This window comes from Camponotus vicinus, unplaced genomic scaffold (assembly GCF_025532165.1).
Source record: "Camponotus vicinus isolate PSW18456_S1 unplaced genomic scaffold, iyCamVici1.0 SCAF_4, whole genome shotgun sequence".
Classification (NCBI taxonomy): domain Eukaryota; kingdom Metazoa; phylum Arthropoda; class Insecta; order Hymenoptera; family Formicidae; genus Camponotus; species Camponotus vicinus.
In genome coordinates this window covers 6,911,418-6,937,145 of record NW_028141976.1, presented here as the reverse complement: position 1 = coordinate 6,937,145, position 25,728 = coordinate 6,911,418, and the positions used below count along the sequence as shown (strand labels likewise).

Sequence of the window (25,728 nt, the reverse complement as noted above, 5' to 3'; positions counted from 1 at the left end):
GGGGAGAAAGGGAGAGCCGATTTGAATGGAGATGGAAGATGAACCCGCGAGAGCGGCGCGATAACGCGCGCGACGAGGACAACCCGGCGCTGGAGCGACGGAGAAGAGGTGGCCGTCGAGCCTCGGAGGGAGATGCCACGATGGTCTTCGCAATGCGCCGACTCAGTAGCCGCGTGCTCACCGCGGCCGGAGGGTTTCGCGGCTAAGCGGTGCCGAGCGTCGCACAGTCGCGACGGCAGCCACCGGCGCGCGGTTATACCCCCTTTTCTTCAAACCTGCACACGCAACCCCGCACCGCTACGTACGGCGCACGTTTTGCCTGTCTCCACGACGGCGAAGGAACGTTGCCCCAGGTTGCGAGAGAAAGAGAGAGAGAGAGAGAGAGGGAGAGAGAGGGCGTCTTACGCGGCTGCCCGCCGCAACCCCCCTCCGGCATTCGTCCCCGGAGAAAGAGAGAGAGAGAAAGAAAGAGAGAGAAAGTGGGAGGGTGAGAGAGAGAGAGAGAGGGAGGGAGGGAGAAAAAGAGAGCGGCGTCGCCGTCGGCGTTTTTGAGAATCGGTTGCTTCTCTTCATCGAGAGCGTCGTCCGATCGAGGGCCGGCATCGTTCTTCAACTTCGCGACGGTGCACGTGGCGCGCGCGGCACGCGGTGTTTCAGGAGAAAGACAGATAGATAGGTAGACGGATAGGTGGATAGGTAGCGAGCTAAAGAAGTCGAGAAGGGTGAAAGGAAAACAGAGCGGGAGAAAGAGAAGGAAAGAGAGAGAGAGAAATATATAGTGGCACGGAGGAAGGAGAGAGAGGTGGAAAAAGGGGGAGAGACAAAGGGGGCGGGCGGGAAGAGAGAGAGAGAGAGAGAGATAGGGGTAAAGAAACGGAGCACGAGGAGCTGCATCCCGGCGGACGGAGCAAGAGTCACCAAAGAGAGCCAAAGGGAGCCTCGTATCTTCCCTCTTGTTTTTTCCGTTCAATCTTACCACGTAAAGAAGGACGGAGGAACCGACGGTCACGAGTGAGTTGGCGAGGAGGAAGCGGGACATGCTGGAGCCACGCTGGAGACCCGTCCAGGTAGCCTTACTTCACCCTGCAACACTTCTTCAATGCACTGCCTGCCTGCCTGCCTCGTAAAGGCTCGTTTACATAATGCACCTGCGTCACATAAATATCCTCTATTATCCGTCTTTACTTCTCTCTCTCTCTCTCTCTCTCTGTCTGTCTGTCTGTCTGTCTCTCTCTCTAATGCTTTATCTATTTTATTGGATGCTACTTTTCTCTTTCTCTCTTTTTCTCCTTCTTTCGCCCTTCACTCGATTTTGTTGCGTCTCATTTTTTGTCACCAGCTTCGTTCTTGCTGTTCTTTGCATCGCGCTGTAGTCACTGGTGACAGCCACGTGCCACCGGCGCTACCCTTCGCACGCTGCTGCTGGAATTTGGAGTAATCCTTTTAACGTTTTCCGCTTAACGCGCGCTTTCCTCTACGATTTAGCGACGGACTCTTTGCTTCTATTCGGCATTTTACGAATTTAATCGTGCGGTATACTTGTGCGATTTAATTTTTTAAATTTATATTCCGAGAGATACGACTTTAACCACCGAAATAGATATTTTTTTCGATCAAACTGGGAGAGACACTGACATCTGTAACTTCAAATTTATGCAGCGCTTTTTTTCTCATTAATGTTTTGCATAGGTTGTGTGTATGTTTATACACATATAAATTAGTATTTGAGATAATCAATCTTTTTTTCTATCTTACACGTGTGTGTGCGTGCATGTATGTGTGTAACATATATGTAACAGAGATGTATATGTTACAATTTTTTTCTCGTAATAATACAAATTTACGTCGTCTAGAATCGCTAATATAATTTAATGAGAGGACAGTCATATTGTTCTGTACATTTTAGGATTTACAGTGTATTTTGAAATTTAGCGCTATCACTAAGAATATCCATCGCGTGGCACGATTTCGTCACTATTAATCTTATAAATTACGTTATAAATATCGACATCGCCGCGCGCGGGATTAAATAGAAATGTAAAAGTGCGGATGCAAAACCAGCGAATATTTCGCGCGATTTACTTTAATCGAATTTAGGTCGTGGCAAAAATAGAAGGGACGCAAATGGAAATTATAGCGCGATACAAATTTTCAGCTAATCGATCGCTTTCTTAAGAAACGTGCATTCGACGATACTTTATTCGACGTTATTTCTTATTTAATCCAATTTTTCGACGGTTTTAAACACACTTGTTTTTTAGATTGCATATATATATTTCAAAAGTTATCGATTGCGTTGCATTTTGTAAGAACGTCACCTATATATTAACTTTCTGTATTTTTCTCGCAATTAATAGTGGTAATCAATGTGTTGTTGCCAAAATTGCGGATATAAAAATAGAATAACGTTATCACGTTATCATCGCCAAGCTGCTGCTGCCAAGATGCACGAAATGATTTAGCGAATCCCTTTTGTACCGTCGTTAAATGAATTAAATACGACGTTTGCATAATGCAGACGAATGCTCTTTGCTTCGAGATTTCCTGATTGATCCTATGCTCCACCGGCCGGAGCGATATTCGTGGAAATGACACTTTAACGATCGTGACAAGACAAATAGGCGCGCCGGACAAGCAGAATGGTTGGTCAAATAAATCTCACTATACACCGGCCTAAGATTAACTACATTCGGGTTACTAAATATGTACCTGCGTCGGTACAGAAATCTTTGCGGTAAAGCGCATTTTTCCGAAAATAATCTTGGCTCGGAGGTGTGCCGCCTTTCAAGCTGCCTGGAGTCTCTCGAATAATCTAATATCGCATGAATCACCGTGTTATTGGCTGAGGAAGTCCAACGACTTGTTTCGAAACGCTTCTGACAACCTGACAAAAATTCCTATTTCGTGTTTCATCGTCTGTCACGCAACGCCTGACGTTCACCAGGGCTTTGCTACCACGCGAGCAACTTCAAACAAAATGATCAAATGGAGAGATCGGTAATCATTACTCACGTTTGTGAATTATGCTCGAGCTACTTTGAAACGCGCGTTCGCTATATCCAAGTAGCGATCGTTTATAACCCCCGTTAAACCCATTTGCGAGTTATAATAGCAAATTTGGTAATATTTATGTAGAAAATTAGCAACAACATTTAGGATGTTTCTCTGGACAAGACTCGTATTAAAATCTACGTTTCAGGATTACAAATCTCGTGGAATCATGTTGTTTCAGCAAGAGAGAAGTGCATTGTTTATATCTTCAAAATTATAGCTAAAATTAACGCCTTCTGTCTTTAGATATACATTTGGCTTTAGAAATTATTTTTAAAATATGAATAAAATTAAACCCAGAAGATTAATATTTCAGTGCAATCTTCCTTAAAATATAGCAATTTTTTGAAATATAATGCATTAAAGCAATTACGATATTTTCTTTTTTACTACTATCAAATAATTCATTTGTTTTAAAAAACTTTTTATCGATATTATTGGCGATGCTTTCGGGTAACTTTTGCGAAAAACATAAAATACTTGCAAAATGGACTCGAATTTACAGCGGCGATGGTTCTTTAAATTTGACAGCGAAATTCTTTTATTGCTTCGAACGAGACATTGGAGATTCGCGCATTCGAAGGGATGAGAGACGCGAAGGGCGATGGCAGTTGCGCTTCAATCGGCAAACGCTCCATGTTATCAGGGAATAGGGGTGCTTTTTTTTTAAAGTATACAGCCGATAGAGGTAGTCGGGTACCACCGGTCGTAGCTATGTGTGGGTGGCTCGTCTACGAGATTGTAGAAGCTCCGGATGGTGTAGTAGGTGGAACACTAGAGACGGAGGCGGTCCTACCCTGCTTGGGGGCGTTAAAGAAGTGGATGGGGTTGGCCACCCCCGCGCGTCAACCCTTACACCCCGCTTTCTCCGAAAGCTTCGCGTGCCCCCCCCGGATCTCTTCGATCTCATATTCGCCAATCAGCCGACCCATCCCGCTCCTCCGCCGACGAAGGTTGCCCGGCGCGGCTATCCGGTTTGTCTGGCATCTTCGGTTGACCGTTGATTTCTTGAAAATTCAAAGATCAGCCTGGCGAGCGCAGGAGACGGAGCGAAGACAGCCGGCAGTTCGCGTGGCCAAGTCAAACGTTCGACGGAAGGAACCGCGAGGAACGCTCGTAACAAGTCGCGGCTGCGTGCCTTCCGTTCGCGCGCAGCCGGTTGATCGATTTTGTGTCGTCGGCAAGTGTTTTGTGCGCGATATCTCGTCGTCTTCGGAGGATATCGCGAGCGCGGTTCTTCCCGGCTGATGACTTCGGCCCGGCTGTCACGCCTTCTTCACGGTCGCGCTGGGCCGATCAGGCTGACACGGGGAGGAGGGTGGTGTTGCGCGTCAATCGTGATATATATTTCGCATCATCCCCGCCACTTTGGCTTCGCCCATTTTCTCACCTCCTCCGTCGGTTCAGACGTACGTGCCGAGTATGCGTTCGGTGTGTTGCACACACATTCGCCGGTGCATATACACGGATACGCCGAGTGCAGCGGGAGCCAACACAGCTGCGGCATAACCCCCCCGTTTTCGCGCTTGCTTGGCACGGCACAGCATCCCTCTTTGGCCACTTCCGGCCAGGCCAGGCTCCGCCCACTTTTATATTAATCACGTCTTGGTTCGCTCCTGGCTTCTGTTCTCCATCTTTCTTCCCTAGTGAGCGATTTCCTACCGCGGACGCCTGGGAACCACACCTTTGCCCGTTGGCTTATTCATGTCCCGGGCCTTGCGACGCGGACCTCGACGTCTCTTTCTCTTCCTCCGTTTTTCCCCTCTCTTCGCCGTCTCGCTGCCGATCTCGCGGAAATACGGCGACGATGCTTTACGACGTGACGCTGCAAGGCTGATGGAGATATTCACGTAGCTGTTCGCGGATAAACCTGCAATTCTTGGCTTCTCAAATGCATCGCAAAGATATATAGTTTCATTAATTTTGATATGGCGAACGGTGGTAACGATATTCCGCGAGGAATCGACGTGAACAAATTGATTTTTTCTCTTTATTTAGAGTTCAAAATTTACCATAATAATCTTTTAAAATCCACCGCGCCATTTAATACATATCTGCTATTGTCATATGATATATTCATTGCTCGCCTATATTATATATATATTAATTATAGGAGTTCATCGATAGCTTTTTTAAAAACATTTGATTTTTTTAAAAAAACCGCGTCTCGTTGAAGATGACAATTTCATAGAGAGAGAGAAAATGGGTGAAAAAGCGAATCGTGGAATCGAGCGCGACGAGATGAAGAACGTAGCGTTTCGTGCGTTCGGTGCTGGAGTAATGAATAATAACCTGTTATTATTGCCACACATACAGGTCGAGCAATAAACACGCAGCTCGCGCCCCTCATGTCGGAATAAGGCTCGTCACGCATAGGCGCGACATTTGTTTCGCGCGTGGAGTTTGCCGATTGTTATGAACCACCGCCACCTTCCTACACAACAGATATTGGTTCCATTGTTACGTCGTGTATCGTGACTGCTTCTCCATCGTTTCCGCCAGTCGCAAACACTTCGCCACCACTTGGGCCACTCATTGATATTCCACCTCGTGGTCTCTTCGCTTTCAATTTTTCTTTTCATAGTCCCGCACCCCGAATAACGGCGCCGATAACAGCGTTGTATTGTCGAGATAGTTTGCATCGATGATTGTATACATCGGGCAGTCGAATTCGTTTCCTACGATATCGCTTTTCAAGCGATTTTTTTAACGGGGATGGACGGAATATAATATTGCCTTATTCGATAACACGTAATTATCCGTGAAAATTTGAATTAATTTAGAGGACTCATGGATTTTTCATAGGATAGAGTAATTTTTACAACTCAATTTTTAACTAAAAAACGAAAGATTCATACCTGTTTGTAGGTACAATGTTAGCATGAGATATTCATCGTTACACATATTCTATGTCGTGACCACTATTTCCCGACCTACCACACCTTACTGCTCCCTTTTTAACATCGCGCAGCAAGTCTGCTGTTTTCACTCCGACGATCTTAATCGTAGCATGCTACCCTGACTATACACATTACTGGCAAAGTGGACTAAAGAATCATTCTAGACAAAATTGCAATGTTCATTGGAAGGTTTATCGTGTTTATATTTGATTGCCCTATAATTTTATTTTGTCAGAGCTTTTGATGCAGAAGATTGTATGAAGCTGAGCAAAATATAGTCGTAGAATTATCCTTTATTATCCATTTTCAAGTGAAATAAAGCGAGGTATCTAATTAAATTTTTAAAATAAAAAGGTATCAAAGCTCCCTTCAAATTAAAAATTAAAAATTAAAGTGGTTAAGAAGGCATAGAGAGCTAAAAGTACAAGGTTAAGATGGTAACAGTAATATATATTAATAGATCATAAATGGTTTACAAAACTTCAATAAGATACATATAAGCGAAAATACAGATTGGGACGCAAAATATCGATAACATATACGTGAAATAAATTGGAGCGGACGTTTCAGCTTATTTTTAAGCCATCTTCAGCGTAAAAACGTATGGGTGAAATAAGGAATTCAATTAAAAAAGTTCGCAGGGAGAGTAACGGAGAGAATAAATAATTTATAATTTATATGATCGGGGGAAAGCGACTGTGAACAATACGGATTAGTTTAGGTCGGCTCACGATTATTCTCCAATTGAAGGGGTTGTCTCTAGTTTGGGTTAATAGGCCCAAAGTTGAGCGTGAACCAAAAGGAAGACTATAAAATATTAATAAGACAGTAAAAAATATATATATGATTGAGAGTTCAATTAAATAATGGTTAAAAATAAAAATAAAGATATATGGAAAAACCAGATACAAAAGGATGAGAGAATACTTACAATGCCATGATTATATTAAAGAATCAGTGAGTCGTTAAAAAGTTGAACAAAAAAGCCGCAGATAAAGAATTATTAAAAATTAAGTGCAAGTTCTCTTTAACGAAGATAAATACAAATGGTACAAGTAACGAGTGATTTCGAAATTTATAAGTTTCTGTGTGTGACCCTCAGACATTAGGAAGTTTGTTTATTAATTCGTTGTATATGTCCGGAAAACAATCGGTGTCAGTTTGTAAATTTAATCCGTTATGTTGTCGTTTAATGTAAATTTTTAAATTACAGTGGTCTCTTGATTCGACAAAAATAGACGTGTGATTTTTGCACTCAAAATACGGTGAAATTGTGATGGAGGATAGTGCAAAAATATATTGTGGGCGTCGCGAAATTGACATCGCCGATGCGAATCGGCCGAATTCCTACGACCCGGTTCATTTTGTCGCGATAATACGCATTCCATGTCATTTCGGCGGCGCGTGTAGCACGGCAATGCATCATCGCCCCCGCGACGGGTATTTGTCAATAGAAACAGGCCGCAACCGCGGCAAGTATACGTCAATATACATAACGGCCGGCTGTTGACTTGTTACGTTGTCGCGTACCGCCGATGATTCGATGATTTGCCGATCTGCGACTGTCCCGTGTCAAATATGACCGGCGGCGGTTAACACGGAGGTCCTCGTCAGTTCTCGTCGTTCATTCGGGCCGATCGGCGCATCGTTACATTAGATTATCCATCCGCCGCGATTGTGATGCGCCCATCGGTTTGTACTTGGACTCGTTATGCCGCGATAATGGCCCCTCTCATCGTCGTCGCTGCAATTTCGCGAATGTTCATCTATTCAAGCGCGACACGCTCCCGCGAGTGACCGAATTTTAGCAACGTATCATGAATCGGATAATCCTATGAATATCCCATGATCTATCAAGATCGAGTATCAAGACATTTGATAATGTTAATATTTAAATCGGCCCCAATCTAAACCTAAACTTAGAATTCTGCTCGATAGGTATCACAGTATCGCTAAATATCAAATAGCAGTTGAGCTTAATCAATAATCGATCGCATAATATTCGAAAACATCGCATGATACGAACGAAAAAATTATTATAAATCATACAATATTTATATAATATTTACATAACAATTATATAATATTTATATAATATTTATACAACAATTATATAATATTTATATAATATTTATATAACACAATATTTATGTATAAGATATTTATTTTCATATATATATCCTACACATGTATATACAACGTAAAAACTATTATAAATCATACAATATTTATATAATATTTACATAACAATTATATAACATTTATATAATATTTATATAACAATTATATAATATTTATATAATATTTATATAACGCAATATTTATGTATAAGATATTTATTTTCTTCATCATATCATTTTATCACGCCATCGATAAACCTGTATCGCGATCTGTTATCGAGATAGTTTCGATCTATTCGTATAATATCGCATCTAGCGCGGCGTTAAAAATATAATAACAATGAAACGGCGAGCCGTTATGTTGTCAGGCATCGGCGATGATTCGTCGATCCATGACGGAGCCGTGTCAAATGTGCCCTCTAGCTGTTCCCGTGTACGAGCTTAACATGGCCGGCTCATTTGCGATCGGCGCACTAACTCTCGTCGTTACATTAAATTATCATCCCGTGATTCTCTCTGATGCACCGGCAGTTTGTACGGCGACTCGTTATAACACGATAATGGTTCTGCGCTCGTCTCTTCGCCGCGATTAGCGTTAAACAGACACCCGTCCACGCAAACTCATACACCACTACGCGTTTGACGACGGTGACGTCAATAACTAATGTATTGGTGAATCTTCATTGTGACAGGTTACAGACTGTTATGGCCGTTCAGCAACGACGCTAATCGAAATTCCGCTTCGATACCAGGCGAATTGAACGGCACTCTCGTGTGTGTCTTGGGATCCCAGTAACGATCTTTCGCAATATTTATCTTACGCTTATTATTATCGAAAGTAATCTGATAAGTAAGAAGTATTTATTAATTTCGAAATCTAAGTTAATTAATTAATATATATTTATGCATTTTATGATACAATATGCTTGCAATACTTGAAGATATTAATTTTTTTAATGGTTAAATAAGACAGAAAAAATAATGATGGCCGACTCATTCGTGTCAAATGAGCGTTAGAACAAAAAAACGCGGACCAGGTCATATTTCATTTGGAGTATCGACTGTCCCCTTTGTATACAAATCTATGTAATAATTGATATACGATGGGACCACGAGTACACACACACACATACACATATATATGTGGTTTTAATATGCCGTCCACTGTCCAGCGCTCACCGGGCTCTCTATTATAGCGCATCGCAAACGAGATGCATCAGGAAGCGCGCGACCGATGCAGACAGAACGAGTGGATAATGATCGGCTTTTTTTTTAAGTCCAACCCCGGCTATACCTCCCGCTCAGATCGCCCCGCCGACAAAGTCAGCAACCCTTTTCCCGACGTCCCGCTGGGAACGTGAAACGCGCTTTGTACGTCGCGATTTCGCGTTTTCGTTCGTCCGAGCACAATGACGAGGGTGGTCGTCCTTTTCTACTGAAAGGAAACCCGTAATCTCGTGTAACGGTATACTATCGGAAGACGCGGCCGAACGCATTCGTCAGGAGCGCTATTAAATGACTTGCGAGCGATTTTTTGCGCGCCGCATCGTCGACTACAAATATACGGAACTTTGATTCTTTGCTAAACGAAAAGAGAATCGGATACCGAAAGACGCTATTCCATTTCAGATTGAAAATACATGAAAGCTTTATCAGCAACATTTTAACATATTCTTCGTTAATTCTGCGAGAATATAAAAGAGAAGTATCATGCTGATATTATCAATTGCATCAGTTTCTAATAATAGATGCTATTATAATTTTATTAATTTTAACTCTTACAGTTTAATACAGGGTATTTTTATCTAATAATTTTATAAATGTTCTCAATAATTTTATATAATTATTGAAAATATTTTTAATTTAAATGTGTGATATTAGTACACCAAGCACAAGTACGTATTTACTATTATAAGTTCAAGCAAATACTATTATCCCTGCATTTATGAATAGTTATTGATATGGACAAACTAGCTTTATAGATCGATTAAATTTTATACCGCACATAAAAATGATAGCTGCAAAACGTTACCCCAAGAAGGAAGTTTATGAAGAAATAACAGTGAAATACGAGGGCAAGAATTGACCTGAATGTAAATGACTTGTATCTGAAATCGCAGCCCCGTTGTGTACAAATTACTACGGAGATATACGTGTATAAGAGGGTATGGTCGATGTGCCAGCGAAACATAAACTGCGATAACCGTCCGTATCTCCTGCCTTATGGTCGGTTTGGCCTGACATGAGTAGGTCAGTTTTCACTGTCGAATACCAACTGCAATCGGGTTATATCGTCCTAAGTGCTAATAAACGCACGGATCTTATGAAGTGTTCTCTAGTTTCTGACCAAGATAACGATCTCTGATTCTTTAAGAGTTATTCATCGTGATTAATAATAAAATGTTTTTAAGAATACGAAAAAATATTACAGTAAAAATAATCGAAACTATGAAAACATTATTTTTTTATACACACTTAACAAATTTTGATTTTAAAAATAGTAAACATTTTTAAGAATATTTTATTTCTTTCACGAATGTGAAAATAATTTAAGAGTTTAACATGCAATAATGATTTTTTAGTCACATAAAAAATTAATCTAAATTTGATGTCTACAATTTCAAGATTAATTCTTTTTCTTTAAGAGAAATAAATATAAGAAGAGCTCATCAGTTATAAGGATCAATATTAAAAACAATTTAAAATAAATAATAAAAAAACACTTAATTATTTCTATCCATTGTAAGAGTACAATGACGACATGAAATTTTCGCGATATTTAAAGAAATGAAATTTTAACCTCGTTAAATTTGAATTTTCAAATTCTGCATTTTAACAAATTTCAAGAAACGCTGGATTGTCATGCAATTTATGGAATGTAGAGATGCTCTCGTAAAAATATCGACGGCGATACTTTTTGGAAATTGCAGTATTATTGATACCTGCATCGCAATGACATATACATTTCAAGATTAATTCTTTTTCTTTAAGAGAAATAAATATAAGAAGAGCTCATCAGTTATAAGGATCAATATTAAAAACAATTTAAAATAAATAATAAAAAAAACACTTAATTATTTCTATCCATTGTAAGAGTACAATGACGACATAAAATTTTCGCGATATTTAAAGAAATGAAATTTTAACCTCGTTAAATTTGAAATTTCAAATTCTGCATTTTAACAAATTTCAAGAAACGCTGGATTGTCATGCAATTTATGAAATGTAGAGATGCTCTCGTAAAAATATCGACGGCGATACTTTTTGGAAATTGCAGTATTATTGATACCTGCATCGCAATGACATATACATTTCAAGATTAATTCTTTTTCTTTAAGAGAAATAAATATAAGAAGAGCTCATCAGTTATAAGGATCAATATTAAAAACAATTTAAAATAAATAATAAAAAAAACACTTAATTATTTCTATCCATTGTAAGAATACAATGATGACGTGAAATTTTCGCGATATTTAAAGAAATGAAATTTTAACCTCGTTAAATTCGAATTTTCAAATTCTGAATTTTAACAAATTTCAAGGAACTTGGATTATCATGCAATTTATGGGATGATGTAGAGATATTTGTAAACATATCGACGGCGATGCTTTTCGGAAATTGCAGTATTATTGATACCTGCATCGCAATGACACACATGCGTGCATATCGTTACAGCTTCTCTCGCGTGCTTTTCTCAGGCTCTATTGGGATAGGAAAATCGGTCGTGTTGATACCGCTATTGAAACAGCCGATCATTACGCACTTGTTCCGCATTGATCGCGCTTCCCGATGCACCTCGTTGCAACGTCACCGGCATAATAGAGAGACGCTGCAGGCCGTCGCGCGCCCTGGTACCGACGGCATATCAAAATGCAGCTCGGCCGTGTTTGAATTCGCGGTTCCATCATGAATCAATTACCGCGCGGATTCGTACACAACGGCGAAAGCTCGCGCGTGAAGGATGAGGAACATAAAGGGGGGCCTCGCATGCGTCGATAGGGGAGAGGAAAGGATTGCAGTGTGCGTCAGTGTGTCGCTGTTGCACACGCGAGCGTGTCACCCTCCACCCCCACGCGTATCCCCCTGCGTTCGAAACGTTTCATCGTTTCTGCACGAATGCATCCCTATCGTCGTCGTACACCGAGCGTTTCGTTTTTTTTCTCCACCCTTCTCTCCCCTTCGCTTCTCTCTCTCACTCTTTTTTCTTTCTTTTTTATTTTCCTACGATAATCATCCTATCCAACTTTGCCCATTCGAAACGATGGCGCAAGTTCGTTGAAGTCACGCCTAGAAAAATGCGGAGGATCCCGTGCAGAGTAAAGCTTAGGAGAAGGGAAACGGGGTGACTCTTTATTCGTTAGGAAAAAAATGAACGCCCTTCCGCGTCGTAAACATCATCGTGGCGTTGAATATATCTATTTATTAAATGCTATAGTTGTATAATTACATCAAATGTGGAGCGATAAAGCTTGCAGGTGTTTATTAAAAATGTGCTCTTTACGAAATTATTGGCATTAACGAACAGATTATTTTAGTCGTAAAAAAATGGTTGTTTGAATAAAAATATCCTGCTCCAAATTTTATTTCCAGAATTTAAAAAGCCACCAATTAATTTGAGACTGGACAGAAGCTACTTATTTACGAAAGCTCTGTCATTTATTGAAAACTGTTCTCATTTAATTTTGAAGATGTAACGTTTTTCAAAATGTTAATTGACAGACAGAGAAAATTGGTGGTGGCTTGCATGTGAAAAATAATTACTAAAGCACGACACGATTAATATGCCACATGTTGCTAAAGCAAAAGCTATATTATATCCTATTTGCGCTGCGCTTTAGCCTTAGCCACACATGACATTAACATATTGAACGTGGCATTATTAAACCACACGTTGCTAAAGTGGAGAACAATGTATACTATATGCCATCATTTTCATTATGTCACAAAAAGCAAAACAACATAAGATGTAGATTCTCCTGCTTTAATAACAGATTCATTATCATAACGAATATAATATCATTAATTACAAATAAGTGCTAAGGTAAAAAAATAAATATTTATAAAACAGAAAACACTTTAAATATAATCGATATTTAATAATATATTATAATGTAAATATAAGATGGAAAATACTTAGATTTTTAATAATACATAATAATATGAACATAGCAATTTTAAGAAAGAAACTTTATATGAAATTTTAGAAAAAATCTAAAACATGTTTTTTTAAATAAATCTTTTGAAGAAAATATATAAAAAATATATATGTAAAATATGTATACTGCTACATCATAAAAATTAGACAAAAAAAATAGATTTTTATTGCATATATATAGAGTCGGTGATAATGTGTAAATTACATAAAGTGATTAAGCACTTAATAGTTACTTTCTATCCGTTTTATCTCAATTTATCATTTGTTATTCATTTACAAAGATCTGGTTATTTGTGTCTACACGTCGTTCATTCGTCATCCTTCGGCTGTGAATTCTTGGAAAGTTTCATATCTCTGCTCATCTTTTTTGAATATATAGATTGTCATGAGCGACTGGTTATGCAACACGCCAGTCGTCGTAGCCTAAATTTAATTTAAACGAGTTGAGAGAAGCTAACGAAGAGTTGTTTTCGTGCGAAAGTATATTTATAACGGCAGACTCTCTCAGTTCTAAGTCTACCGAGTCAATTTTTGAGCGATTTACTCTTTGAGAATTCACACACAAGTTTTATAAACTTTAAACGAGAAATTTTCAACTAAGCCTTTATCAAATGATTCTCCATGAAAACCTTATAAGATTTTCCTATTATAATGTTCTTATCATGTTTGTTACATTATTATATTGACACTTTCCCCAAATAATTATTATTTTCTTATTATTAACGGAATACAAATTATTTTTACTGTTTTATTTACATCTTTTGATATTATTATAATGTCTTAGTAATATTGCATACAATTTTAATATTTATATCTTATTCAATTTTTCATATCTAATCTTCGCTAATGAATAATTCAACATAATAGTATATCTAAAAAATACGCTCTCATAAATACGATAAATAATCACACAAGATACGTATCAATAGACATAAAAAATTCAATTCTATTCGTGTTTATTGCACGACACGATTATCATATATTATTTTTTATCTATTGATAAAAAAGAAGTGCGTTCGTATTAAAAGAACTTAATCGTGTCAGCAATCTAAACGGATGACAATGTCAACTCGGTACAGTTCGGTATAGCTCGGTATTGCTCGGTACGGCGATAAAAAGGAACATTCGATAAACGAGTAAATAAATAATAAAGCTGCAAGACATTTTTACTATTTAATATTCTTATCTGTTTTCTTCGATTAGCCTTCGCAAAAAAGAGCACATTATATTGAGAATACGAAGCTATTTTTGTTCCTGCGCAAATATGTACATATATTGATCTTTAACATAATTACAGATCTTTTGCATTTAAATCGAACTAGAGATATTGATTATCGTATATGAACCTAAAATGACCCTCATCGTTAAAATTATTTATCAGAAAGAGATGTTTACTAATTATTTATTTACAACTTAAATGTGTTTCTATATTCGACGTCGGATTGAATTTATTATATGCAGACATTTTTTCTACTAACATTTTATACAGAATTAATTCCAATTGTGGGCTTTAATTGCAGTAATTTTTTCATATCTGGTAAAAATTTACGTCTCTCTGGTCTGGTTTACGTAGAATAATTTAAGATAGAAAATTGATTTCTCTCTCTTTTTTATATAGTAAAAATACGAACAAATGCAACATAGGAGCGGCCTGAATGTAAATCGAATGCTTTCGCACTTATATCGTGTCGTATCGGGATTACTTGTTTTTATGTCTCGTCGCACAGTTATATAGACCTGACACTCGTCAAAATTTTACGTTAGCGGTCCGGCAGATAAGAGACGGCCACAAGTATACATATTCACTACGATAAAACCGTATAAAACCGTTGCATCCAATCGAGGAATAGAAATCCACTCACGATACCCACGCGGTTTACTTTAAATTCTTCGAGGCACAAGCGGTCTTATCAGTTTGTCGACACCGTCTATGAATTGCACTGGAAAGAGATCGAAGAAGTCCGGGGAGAGTATAGCATTTGTGATACGCTTCAGTCTGTTTTATTCCCGCGTCAGTCTCTTGCCAACAAGGCAAACTACGTATAAATTTCTGATGTCTTCTAAAAAGTGCATCTCTCGTTTGCATTTCGCGATTGCCTTGAGCGCGTATAGCTTATCTGTTGTTTCGATACATTTATTGTCGACGATATATTAATCGTTTCGTTTCAGTACTTCTTATGACTTTTTATATACTAGCTGCTAGAAAAAATATTTTTGTGATATTTTAAATAAATAATAAAACTTATTGATATTTTTTTTAATTTAAACACGCGCGCGTGAAAAATTTTCTTACATAAAAAGAAAGGAACGAAAATCATCGTGGCATTTTATGGATCGCCAATACTTTGTATTTTTGTGCGTACTAGTGTAATCGAACAACATTCAGAAATGTGTTTCTTCTTTGGCTGGCGCGAAGGCGGCATAAAAATTCCTAATTTATGAAGTGGAGGGCCCATTAAGGTTTGTTGTTTACAGTAAAATTATCTAAAATTTTCACCTTGATTTGATAAAATTACACGACAGCATTCTGTCGTGTAAAAGCTCTTTTAATTATAATTATAATATATATATATACATATTTTTAATATTTTTAAAAAAGATTTTACGTGAGAAACTATCGCGTCTCTTAATGGAGAATTTTTCGTCCAATTTTTTGATTGTTTTTTGACCTTTTCTTATAGTAAACGAAAAATATTAAAACTACATTTTATTTGGAGTATTTCTGAAAAAATGGTTTCCTAAAGAAATTTTATGAAATAATATTATCATTAAAATTTTATAATAATTTGGCATTTATTATATTTGTAATTTCATATAAAACTATTGAACTATTACTGTTAACAGAATTTTTCTATCGGAAGAAGAATTACAAAAAATTGATAAAAATATCGAAAAGAGAGAGACAGAGAAAGAAGAGAATTAAAAATTCACATAATATTTCTCGATTAATCAATCTAAATTATCATTGTTATTTTTATTAAAAACGAAATTGAAAATATAGTCGATGAAAAATAATTGCTGTGAATTTACAGAAAAAGAAGTCGCCGCATTACTTCTTGAATTGCACTCTTATCTGCGCTCGTTATTGTTTGCACAACATTGTTTTGTCCGAGATAAGTATCCCCCATATGCCTATCGTGACACCGAGCATATATTTGCTCGACTCATTTCTGTTTGGTTCAAGAACTCGTGCTAGAATCATTTGCAGGCTATACTGATTTACTTTCAGAGTTGCAATGTTTTAATATTTCACCAGAAAAAAATTATATATTTCTTATATCTTTTAGAATATTAAATTTGTGCAAATTTTATCCATATGTGACTTAATAAAGTCGTTTTCAAATTATTATGCAAAAGAAGATCATATTATTAATAATATTATTATTAATAATATTATTATTATTAATTATTAATATCTCCAAAATTATTATATATACCCCAAAATTTCTGATTTTGAATTTTTTTAATTATAAAGTAGTTGATGTGTATGTGTAACACATTTAGTTTATCTTAACCAAATAAAATTTGTGATAATATTCACAAGAAATATTGCGTTTAATTTCATGTATCATTTAAAATTTAAAGAAGCAAATTATTGAAATAATTGTCAGTTGTCGTAGAAGAGCATCAAGAGAATCTTGTACAAAGACTAATGTATTGTTCGCGAAATAGCGCAAATATCCGGAAACGTTATTCCGGCCGCTGCGTCGTGAGGAAGAAGGGCAAAGGAAAGAATGAGCGCGATCTGATGGCGCGATTTGCTCCGTGGAAACGAGGCGAGCGCATCGTGGAGGAGTGCATAGCGGTCGCGCGGGACGAATGAGAGGGGAAAGATGACATAATCCCACTCTCGTAATTTGCGAAACAGATTTACGCGTGGGACGGGCCCGGCTCGGGCATTTATGATAATGTGTAGCGCGGTTTACTGGACGCGATGCCTCAATGCGTGCGTGCGTGCGAGTGCGTACAGCGTCGTTCAGAATTGATTGCCGAGTCCCTGAACATCTTTCATTTGTAGGTCGTGATGTAAAATTGTATTTGCATTAATGCGAGACGCAAAATGCGATCCGTTTTATTCTATGTATTTGATGCAATTTAATGATTTATTGCGATTCTTTCAATACTCTTAGATTCAGAGATATTAATTATCGCATATACCTGCAAACATTTATCTATAAAAAACAGATAGAAAAATTATTGGAATAATACTCGATATGTTCCCTGTACGACAGTCAAGTAAAGATAATTTATTATCTTGGAGATAAGAAGAGCATTAAATTCCTAAATGTCAAGTTTTTTCTTCTTTATTACAATTCTTAAAAATTGTGACAAGAACATAATCATTAATTATATCGTTCGACATATAATTATAAATTCCATCAAATCTACATATCGCATTACAGTCGTCGCTTATCGATGAATGATGGGTCATCACGATCGGAGTGATCAAGATGGTCCACCGAGTTAATCTGGTCATCTCCTCCAATCGCGTCCGATTCGCCCGAGATGTCCTGATTCCTGAACAATGCTATATACACGCGTACATATAAATCCGCGAATACACACGTTCATACATACAACACGCTCGCATTGAGGAGCACACGTAAGCGCGATATAGCTGCTTCGCTTGTGAATCCTACTTAACGCCGTCCCTGATGCCAGAGCTGACGCACACGCACGAGCACACGTATGATGTACGACACGCGGGCAGGGGCACCGGGATAATCGTGCAAGACGATTGGTAACTTCCTGTCGGTCACGTGACCGGCCTGCATCGCGGAACGGCGGCGAACGCATGGGGCTGATGCGGAGGATGACATTCGTTGCACTCACCCGGTGTCATTAACTATGTCCGTGTGACACACGACGGACTAATATATGCAAGCCAACATTTGCTAATTGCAATTGATCAGAAGATCCGCCGAAAATGTTTAATCAAATGTTACAATGTATCATTAGCTGCCATCACTAGTTTACAGATATTTCAATTAATTATAATTAATTGAAATATCTGTAAATAATTATTTAATAGTTGATTGTGGGGGGAAAGGGTAGTGCTTTGAATTTCGCAAAAACACATTATTATCTTAATTATAAAAAGGTAGATTAAATTCTTCTTTTTTTCCTCGAATTTTCTGTTAAAATAAAAAAATATTTTTCCAGCGCGGAAATGTAAGCTAATATTCATATATAAAAATATAATTCAATAATTGTTTGTTGCACTCTCAAACTTTAAATTGAAGCAAAATAGGGGCGGAGTAGAAACACTAGTATAAAACTAGGTGAGCGTGCATTCATAAGTGCTCTCTCTTTTTTTCTCCCGTCTCTTCTCTCATTTTTCTTCGCATATATGCATCTGATACTTTTCAAAGTATATACGCATTTAGTAAATTTATTCAAATTTGCACCCTTTCATCAAGATTTTCTATCCGCGGCTCCGCAAATTTACCCTTTTCTCTGTCTATTTTGACTTAGTTGTGCTGAATAGAAAATGTTCTCGCGCACGTATTTATAATTGTTGGCCATATAAAACTCATTGCGTTCACGTGTCATTAAACTTACATTTTTTATTAGACTTGAAATGAAAGTAAAAAATTTTACTAGACGAAATTATAATGAATCATATTTTTTCGTATATATAATATATCTCAAATATTACACTTTTACTTTGCTATGTACAATTTTGACTATTTAATTATAACTGGATAATAATAGAATATTATTAGATATGTCATTTTTGATACAATTTTTAAAAAATTTTAAATTTTTCTAAATGGTAAGATTGTGTTAAAATTAATAAATTAATAAATAAAACGCTTTGTCGCATCAATTGAGGAATGTTTTGTTTGGAAATAAATTTCAAGCATTACTCAATTCGAAAATTATCCTTATGCTTTGATCCAATGCTAATAATATCCGACGATTTATCTACAATTGTTCTACAAATACAATTTGCGTTGCGAAAACAATCAGTGGATGACAAAATGATCGCGTGAGACATTATGGAGAGCTAACAAACTGCAATCTTATGAAAAAGAAAAAATAGATTTGTATCAAATCGTAATTTTGTTGGATCATGTTGATAAGTAAATTAGTTGCGTTGACATTGACTTGCTTGACTTTAATCTAAGTCACATGTCATAGCAATATTAATTATTACAATTACATGGCGCTAGAGAGAGAATTCCGAATAAAATACTTTAGCAAAAAATTGATAGGCAAGTATGCAGAGGAAACAAAAATTGCTATTGGTGGAAAATTTAACGGTATTGCATAATTCTATTTTATAATGCCAGGAAAAACCTAACGCGAAGGTGACGATAAACAGATTACTATCTCAGCGTATTTTCCGAATACGTGAATTTCATCGAAATGTATTTTCCTGTTAAATCGTTTATATAATTTATAGGAATTTTTCTCGCTAGTGAATATTGTCGTACTTTGTCACACATACAAATGAGATTTTATAAGTTTAACGTGAGTAGAGATTAGAGAGAGAAAAAAAGAGAAATAATAACGCGATAATATTTTTATTATAAAAATCCAATTCTGTTTAGAGAGAACTTATGAGATTTTGTATGTAATTCACAATGTATTAATAAATTTTATAACTATTAACCCTGTTACATAATAATTTTATTAATAGATAGGAACATATTCCCTTTTATACATGTCATTAAAAAAAAGAACTCTTATATGATAAATTTATGATGTCGATCTCTCTCTAAGAAGTCTCTTTAAAAATGACACGAGCGCTAAATTACGAATGTGAAAATGATAAAATAATTCAGAGAACCGTAATTATATCAAGCAACGACTCCTTCGTTTTGCTTCGTTTTTTTCCCCTGCGATCGTTTTCACGAATCGTGGAGCTTGTTCGCGCGATTACGCTATCTTCCGGTGGAAAAAACGGAGATTAGCCGCGCGACGACGTTGACTCGCAATATCGTGCCATCTATTTTGTAATAGAAACAACGGAAGAGCCTAATTCCGCGAGACTGCCTCGTTCTCGTCCTCCTCGCCATTAGACGTGCAGATACATGCCCGGCGCGCATGATGCCATTCCTATCTACCTATACTTACTTACCCCACAGCTACCTACCTACCTACCTAATTATACCGAGTGGTCCACTAGGAGCGATAAGCGATTTACATACCGAACGGCACGATGGATTTACCGCTCGGTTGTGTGTGCGACGTCGATATACTCGAGTCTCAGCCGAGCCGAGCCGAACCGAGCTGAGCTGAGCTGAGCCGAGCTGATCCGCGCCGCGTTTGCTCGTCGACTTCGTTCCATTTTGCTCCTATTTCAGGAAGTCGGAGGAACGGCTCGCACACACAAATAGTGCCATTGCCATGCGCTGCGTTTTCTCTTTCTCTTATTCTCTTATTCCTCGCTCCGCGTTTACGGGAATAGTTGCTCTTTGCACTCCGCGCGGAATACGAACTGTCCCCTTTGTTGACAAATTTATTAACGTATTCGGTTCGCTAAGGGTAATTCGTTCCTCTCTCGTAAGAATGCTGCCAAAATAGACTTCTGAGGATTTACGTATTTCAATTATAACACCAGCATTAATCGATATATTTGAAATAAGGTATAAGAAAGACTCTTATTTATGTCGCTGCTCTCGATAATAATTTCGACGCGTTTGCGTTAAGATATAAATATGTAATGTGTATATTGTGTAATAGAATCGCGAAAAGATAGTGCTCCAAGATTGTGGATATAAATCTCGGTACATGTCGCGCGTAGCTCGCACTTAATAATTGATAAGTAAATCATTCCCTCGAGGAAATAAGCATGAACGTGCCAAACGAGACAGATTTACTATGTATGTTCCATTCTTAGTGGCTTTAGTATATTTCGCTTTACTCGCAGTAGCGCGTTTCAGCTTCCGCAATTATTGGAAACCGGTATAATCGTTTTTTTGTCGGTATCATTTATTTACACGATCGTGTCATTTAATTCGCATTAATAAATGTCTTAATCTGTGCAATAGACTCGCTATAATCGCCATCTTCTCAGAATTACAATTTTAATGTGTTCCTGTATATGAGAAGCTGATATGAAAGTTAATGATTACATATTATAAACTACGAATATATTTAAATGGTGATATCTAGTGCACTAAAAAGGATAATGTGATTTTAGAAATAAAGTCAAAATTTTTCATCTTTTCATAAAACGTAGATCTTATATTTGGAAAAGAGATAAAACTTAAAGATCTTTTTATCCCTCGGAAATATTTTATACGAACTTTACACAAACATCGAGCCTATTATTTGTCGAAAATTTTTTTCCACGCTAATAATATTATCTAATTTTAGACTCGATATGGATTATCTTATAAACTAAAAAAGTTAAAAAAGAAATAACTCAAAAGATTTAAATTACACTTGAAAAGTCGACGAAAAATATTATTTTGGCAGAGAAATTAATGTGCTTTATTAAAATATTAGATAAACATGATTAACTTGAAATTAGCGTTGTAGAAATTGATAATATAAAGAAGCAACGTGAGTAGCTCTCAATGTAATTTGTAGCCTTTCGTCGAACAGCGACAAATTCGATTTAACTCGAATCTGATTACGAGTGCGAAATACACCGAACAAAGCAATGACAACAGAACTCTATTTCCAACGATACTTATTCGTAGAATGGCATAAATTTAATTGTGACAAGCGTAGCGACTCACAGCTGCAAATATTTATCGCGCTTGAATTATAACTTGGAAATATAGCGCAACAGCGATTATTTGATTCAGCTAATTATTTCTCTCCGGACAGGAAGCTTTCGAAGAATTGTCACTGAAATATTTCTACCTCTAACATATATACGTACCAAAGAAGAAAATATCTGTTGATGATTTTATCGACCGTAAATGATGCTCGGTCAATGTGTTTTAAAAAGCAAATGTTAATCATAATTTTTTCATTATATCAAAAAGATTATCTTGGAATAATATGTGCAATCTTCTTTTTACTCCCGACTGCTGCCAACCTACGGTTGTTCATTTTACAGCTTTTTTTTAATAAAATGAATATTTTATCAAGATGCTTTTTTTCTGGATTATAAAAGATTAAAAATAAGCAACATTCTACGAATAAATTTTCAGAAAAATAATTTATACCATTAAACTAATACTCTCTCTCTCTCTCTCTCTCTCTCTCTCTCTCTCTCTCTTTTTCAAGAGACAGTTGAATTTCAAAATTGGTTTAGAATTTGAACGTTGATGATATCGATTGTTTTTATAAGTATCTTCAGAATAAATTTGTTAGAATTCTATAAAAACATAATGATGAGAAAACTATATTGATGGAGTTTTATTAAATTTCGACAATTTTGAAATCTAGGTATGAGCAAAATTTATTTCGTATTACGTTGCTATCAAAAAGTAAAAAGTGTATTTTATTGACATTCAATTTTGTAAGTTGAAAATAATTATAAATAATGCAATATTCACATAGATATGCAATAATATACTTATATAATATTGTAGAAACTTCAAAAAAATGTGAAAACTTGCAAAACCTCCAAGAAAATATGAATCCAAGACCCACAACTTTTATCGATACAAAACTTTTATCACTTCTTTGCATAGGTTTGTTTTTCTCCCAGAAAATGGTAGACTTAGCGAAGTTAATATTTTTAAAGGAATAATGAATTCGGACTGCCTGGGCCGCACGTCCTGGCTTTAAATCTTTTCCGTAAATAGATTATGGCGCGAGATAATGAAAAATTTGCTAGGTCGCAAGTTATCTTGAAACTTCCCTCTTTCGCTACAACTGGTCTGGTTTATAATTTATGTTGTTTTTAAAATAATTCATTGCATGTATCGAATGTTATTTTGTTATCAATATGAAATCGCTAAGTTTTAAAATAGTTGATTTTTATGATTGGAAAAAAATCGAAAATATTTCTTTCGTTTATGAAGAATCATGCAATTTAACAACGTCATTATCGCGTAAGGTATATGCATTTAGATAAGATAATTCATACAGAGTATCATATAATAATCGCAAACTTGTCTGATATCTGGAATATCTAGAAACAGCTAGAGAAAACTGAATATGAATCATTATGTACACTGATATTCTAAATATCATCTAACTATCTTACGTTGGTAAGAAATGTATATCCGACGAATGCATGTCATGATTTTATACTACATATTGCATTTTGACCTTCCCATTAGACAAAATGTATTAATAATTGTATTTTTTATGGACGTATTATCAGATTTTGCTTTAAGCTTTCATTTAAGATAACGAGATAAACATTACATATAAGCTGTAATACAAACGTATAATAATGTCAAGATATGACGATATGTCTGCAATTATGATAAATTTAAGTACAATGAATTTGAAAATTGCATCATTCAATGCTCGAGGACACAAATTCTAATTAGGTAGTGCAATAATATATTTATGTAATAATCTTAAATAAAATCTCCAATAGAATTATCACTTTTAAAGCCATATTTCAATTTTAATATTAGAAAATCGATATCTTGTGTCAAAATATTCGATACAATTAAAATTTTAATTTCGATATAATTAAAATTTTCATTATTTTTTTCATTTGCAAAATTGCAGTCAACTATTATTAAAGAAAAACATTTCATTCGACAATTATTTTAATTATAAATAAAATATTTAATCATATTTCTGGCATAGTGTATTAAAAATTATCTATCCATTTACTCGATTTATCATATGTATCATCAACATAATTTCGTATGAATAAGTTTATCTCAATGCAGATGCCTCTCACAATAATGGCTATTCTTGAAAACCGACAGATGGATTCCGGAAATTCGCGTGCTCATCTATGTTTAGTCGCAGTGGCTAATTTACATCGGCACGACGATTTTTCTGCGACGCGCGCAGTATCGCGAATACACCGTGAACGGAGCATGTTGAGAACTCGGCACGACGACTACGAGCAGCAGGCTGGCGGTGGCTCATTCCCGTTGATAAATTTGCGTTTGCGTGTGTCTGAATGCGCCATTGATGAGAGGTAGAAGTGGCCAACGTCGGCCAAGAACCTAGTCCTGGCTCAGACCGCGTGCGCGCGTGGATATTAGTATTAATAGTTGGGAATCTAGAATAGACCGTATCTTCAGGCTGTCATGTAGATGCGCAAGGTGTGACAAAGTCGCCTTTAAAAAGTCGTCTTGCGGGAGTCGCGATCGTCGAGTCGTGGACCGACGAGATTCGCGCGGGAAAGAAAGATCGCGCGGATAAACTCGATGAAGAAGAGCTTCCCGGAAAATCTCGCGCGTCCTAAAGTCTCTACGCAACTCCCTGGGAATGCCATTAGGGTTAACGATCTCGCGAACGGAGCGTGTGAAGGCGCGAAACACATATAAGCGACAACGGCCGAGCAGATTCGCTCGAGCGCGTTTTTCACATTCGCGATCGAATAAACACTTTCCACTAGACGAGTATTTCGGGTTTTTTAGGTCACCGTGTCGTGGTGACCTAAACTTAACAGTGATTTCATGCTGGATATATTATTTTTTTTTTAATTATTGATTTTACGTATTATTTTATTATCGATTAATTTCAGGCATATTTTTATTTGAAGTTTATTTCACGCTTGTGTGATTTATAATGCAGAAATGATTAATTAATGATAAAATAAAAGCGAATTAAAAATACTTAGTTTTAAATCAAGATAGCAGCAACCAAAATGGCAATCGAGAAAGATTTTAATCGATCGTAAATTTTCAATGTATTATTTCTAAAAATTCCTAAATAATAGAATTTATACATTTCTATTTTTATTTTTAAATCTCTTGAAAATTTTTCAAGATTTTTTTTTTAATGTCTTGTTATAGTTGGTATACACAATTATTGAAGAAAATATTTTTTTTTCACAATTATGCAAAATTAACAATATATTATAATAATTACGGCAGATGTACTTCTCAGTGCAAGATAGAAGAGTTAATTTTCTGTAATGATCTATGTAAGGTTAGGAATAATTTTGTTAGTGTCACATATTTTATAGTTTTGGACTTCACACCATTAACCAGAATTTATGTACGTTTAATTTTAAATATGATTTATGAGTCACATAAACTGCGAGAATTAACCTACTTAAGAGAGCAAGTGGATAATATCCACATAAATTAATTACATAAATTTTTGATTTAATATTTGAAGAATTTTGTTATCTGTTGATCGAGAAACGTTATTTAATTTAACATGTAAAGAATTCCCGAGCCGATCATTTAAATGCCCGTCTTTTGATCAAATGCCCTGTTTTCAGATATATTTATAATATAATCTTCCTAAAATATATATCTACAGGAATTAAGAAGAATTTGGTAGGCTCCTGTAATTACCTATTCACTGTTTTCTTAAAGCTCCATCATTAAAATGTTTGCTTGCAGCAATTAAATAAAAATCTCTGCAATCCATATAAATGTTACGGACTGCGATATTATGTTGCATCTATATCCCAATCAATAAAATGAAAAAGTTAAGTTTG

At 36.3% G+C, this 25,728-nt stretch overlaps 1 protein-coding gene across 20 annotated transcripts in view; it reads left to right on the top strand.

Moving 5' to 3' along the window:
* The first annotated feature begins 900 nt into the window (after positions 1-900).
* Positions 901-25,728, top strand: part of Foxp (forkhead box transcription factor P) — a 285,273-nt gene continuing 260,445 nt past the window's right edge. For 17 of the 20 annotated variants that reach the window (XR_014438721.1, XM_083098183.1, XM_083098175.1 and 14 more), the window contains exon 1: positions 901-1,067. Coding sequence is in view for 16 of the 20 variants with exons in the window: in XM_083098183.1 (XP_082954309.1) it covers positions 1,038-1,067 (30 nt within the window). In the remaining 4 variants the exon portion in view is untranslated. Of the gene's footprint in view, positions 1,068-15,591; positions 15,687-25,728 lie in introns of those variants that run through there. The other 3 variants (XM_083098186.1, XM_083098187.1, XM_083098190.1) reach the window with 3 other exon arrangements.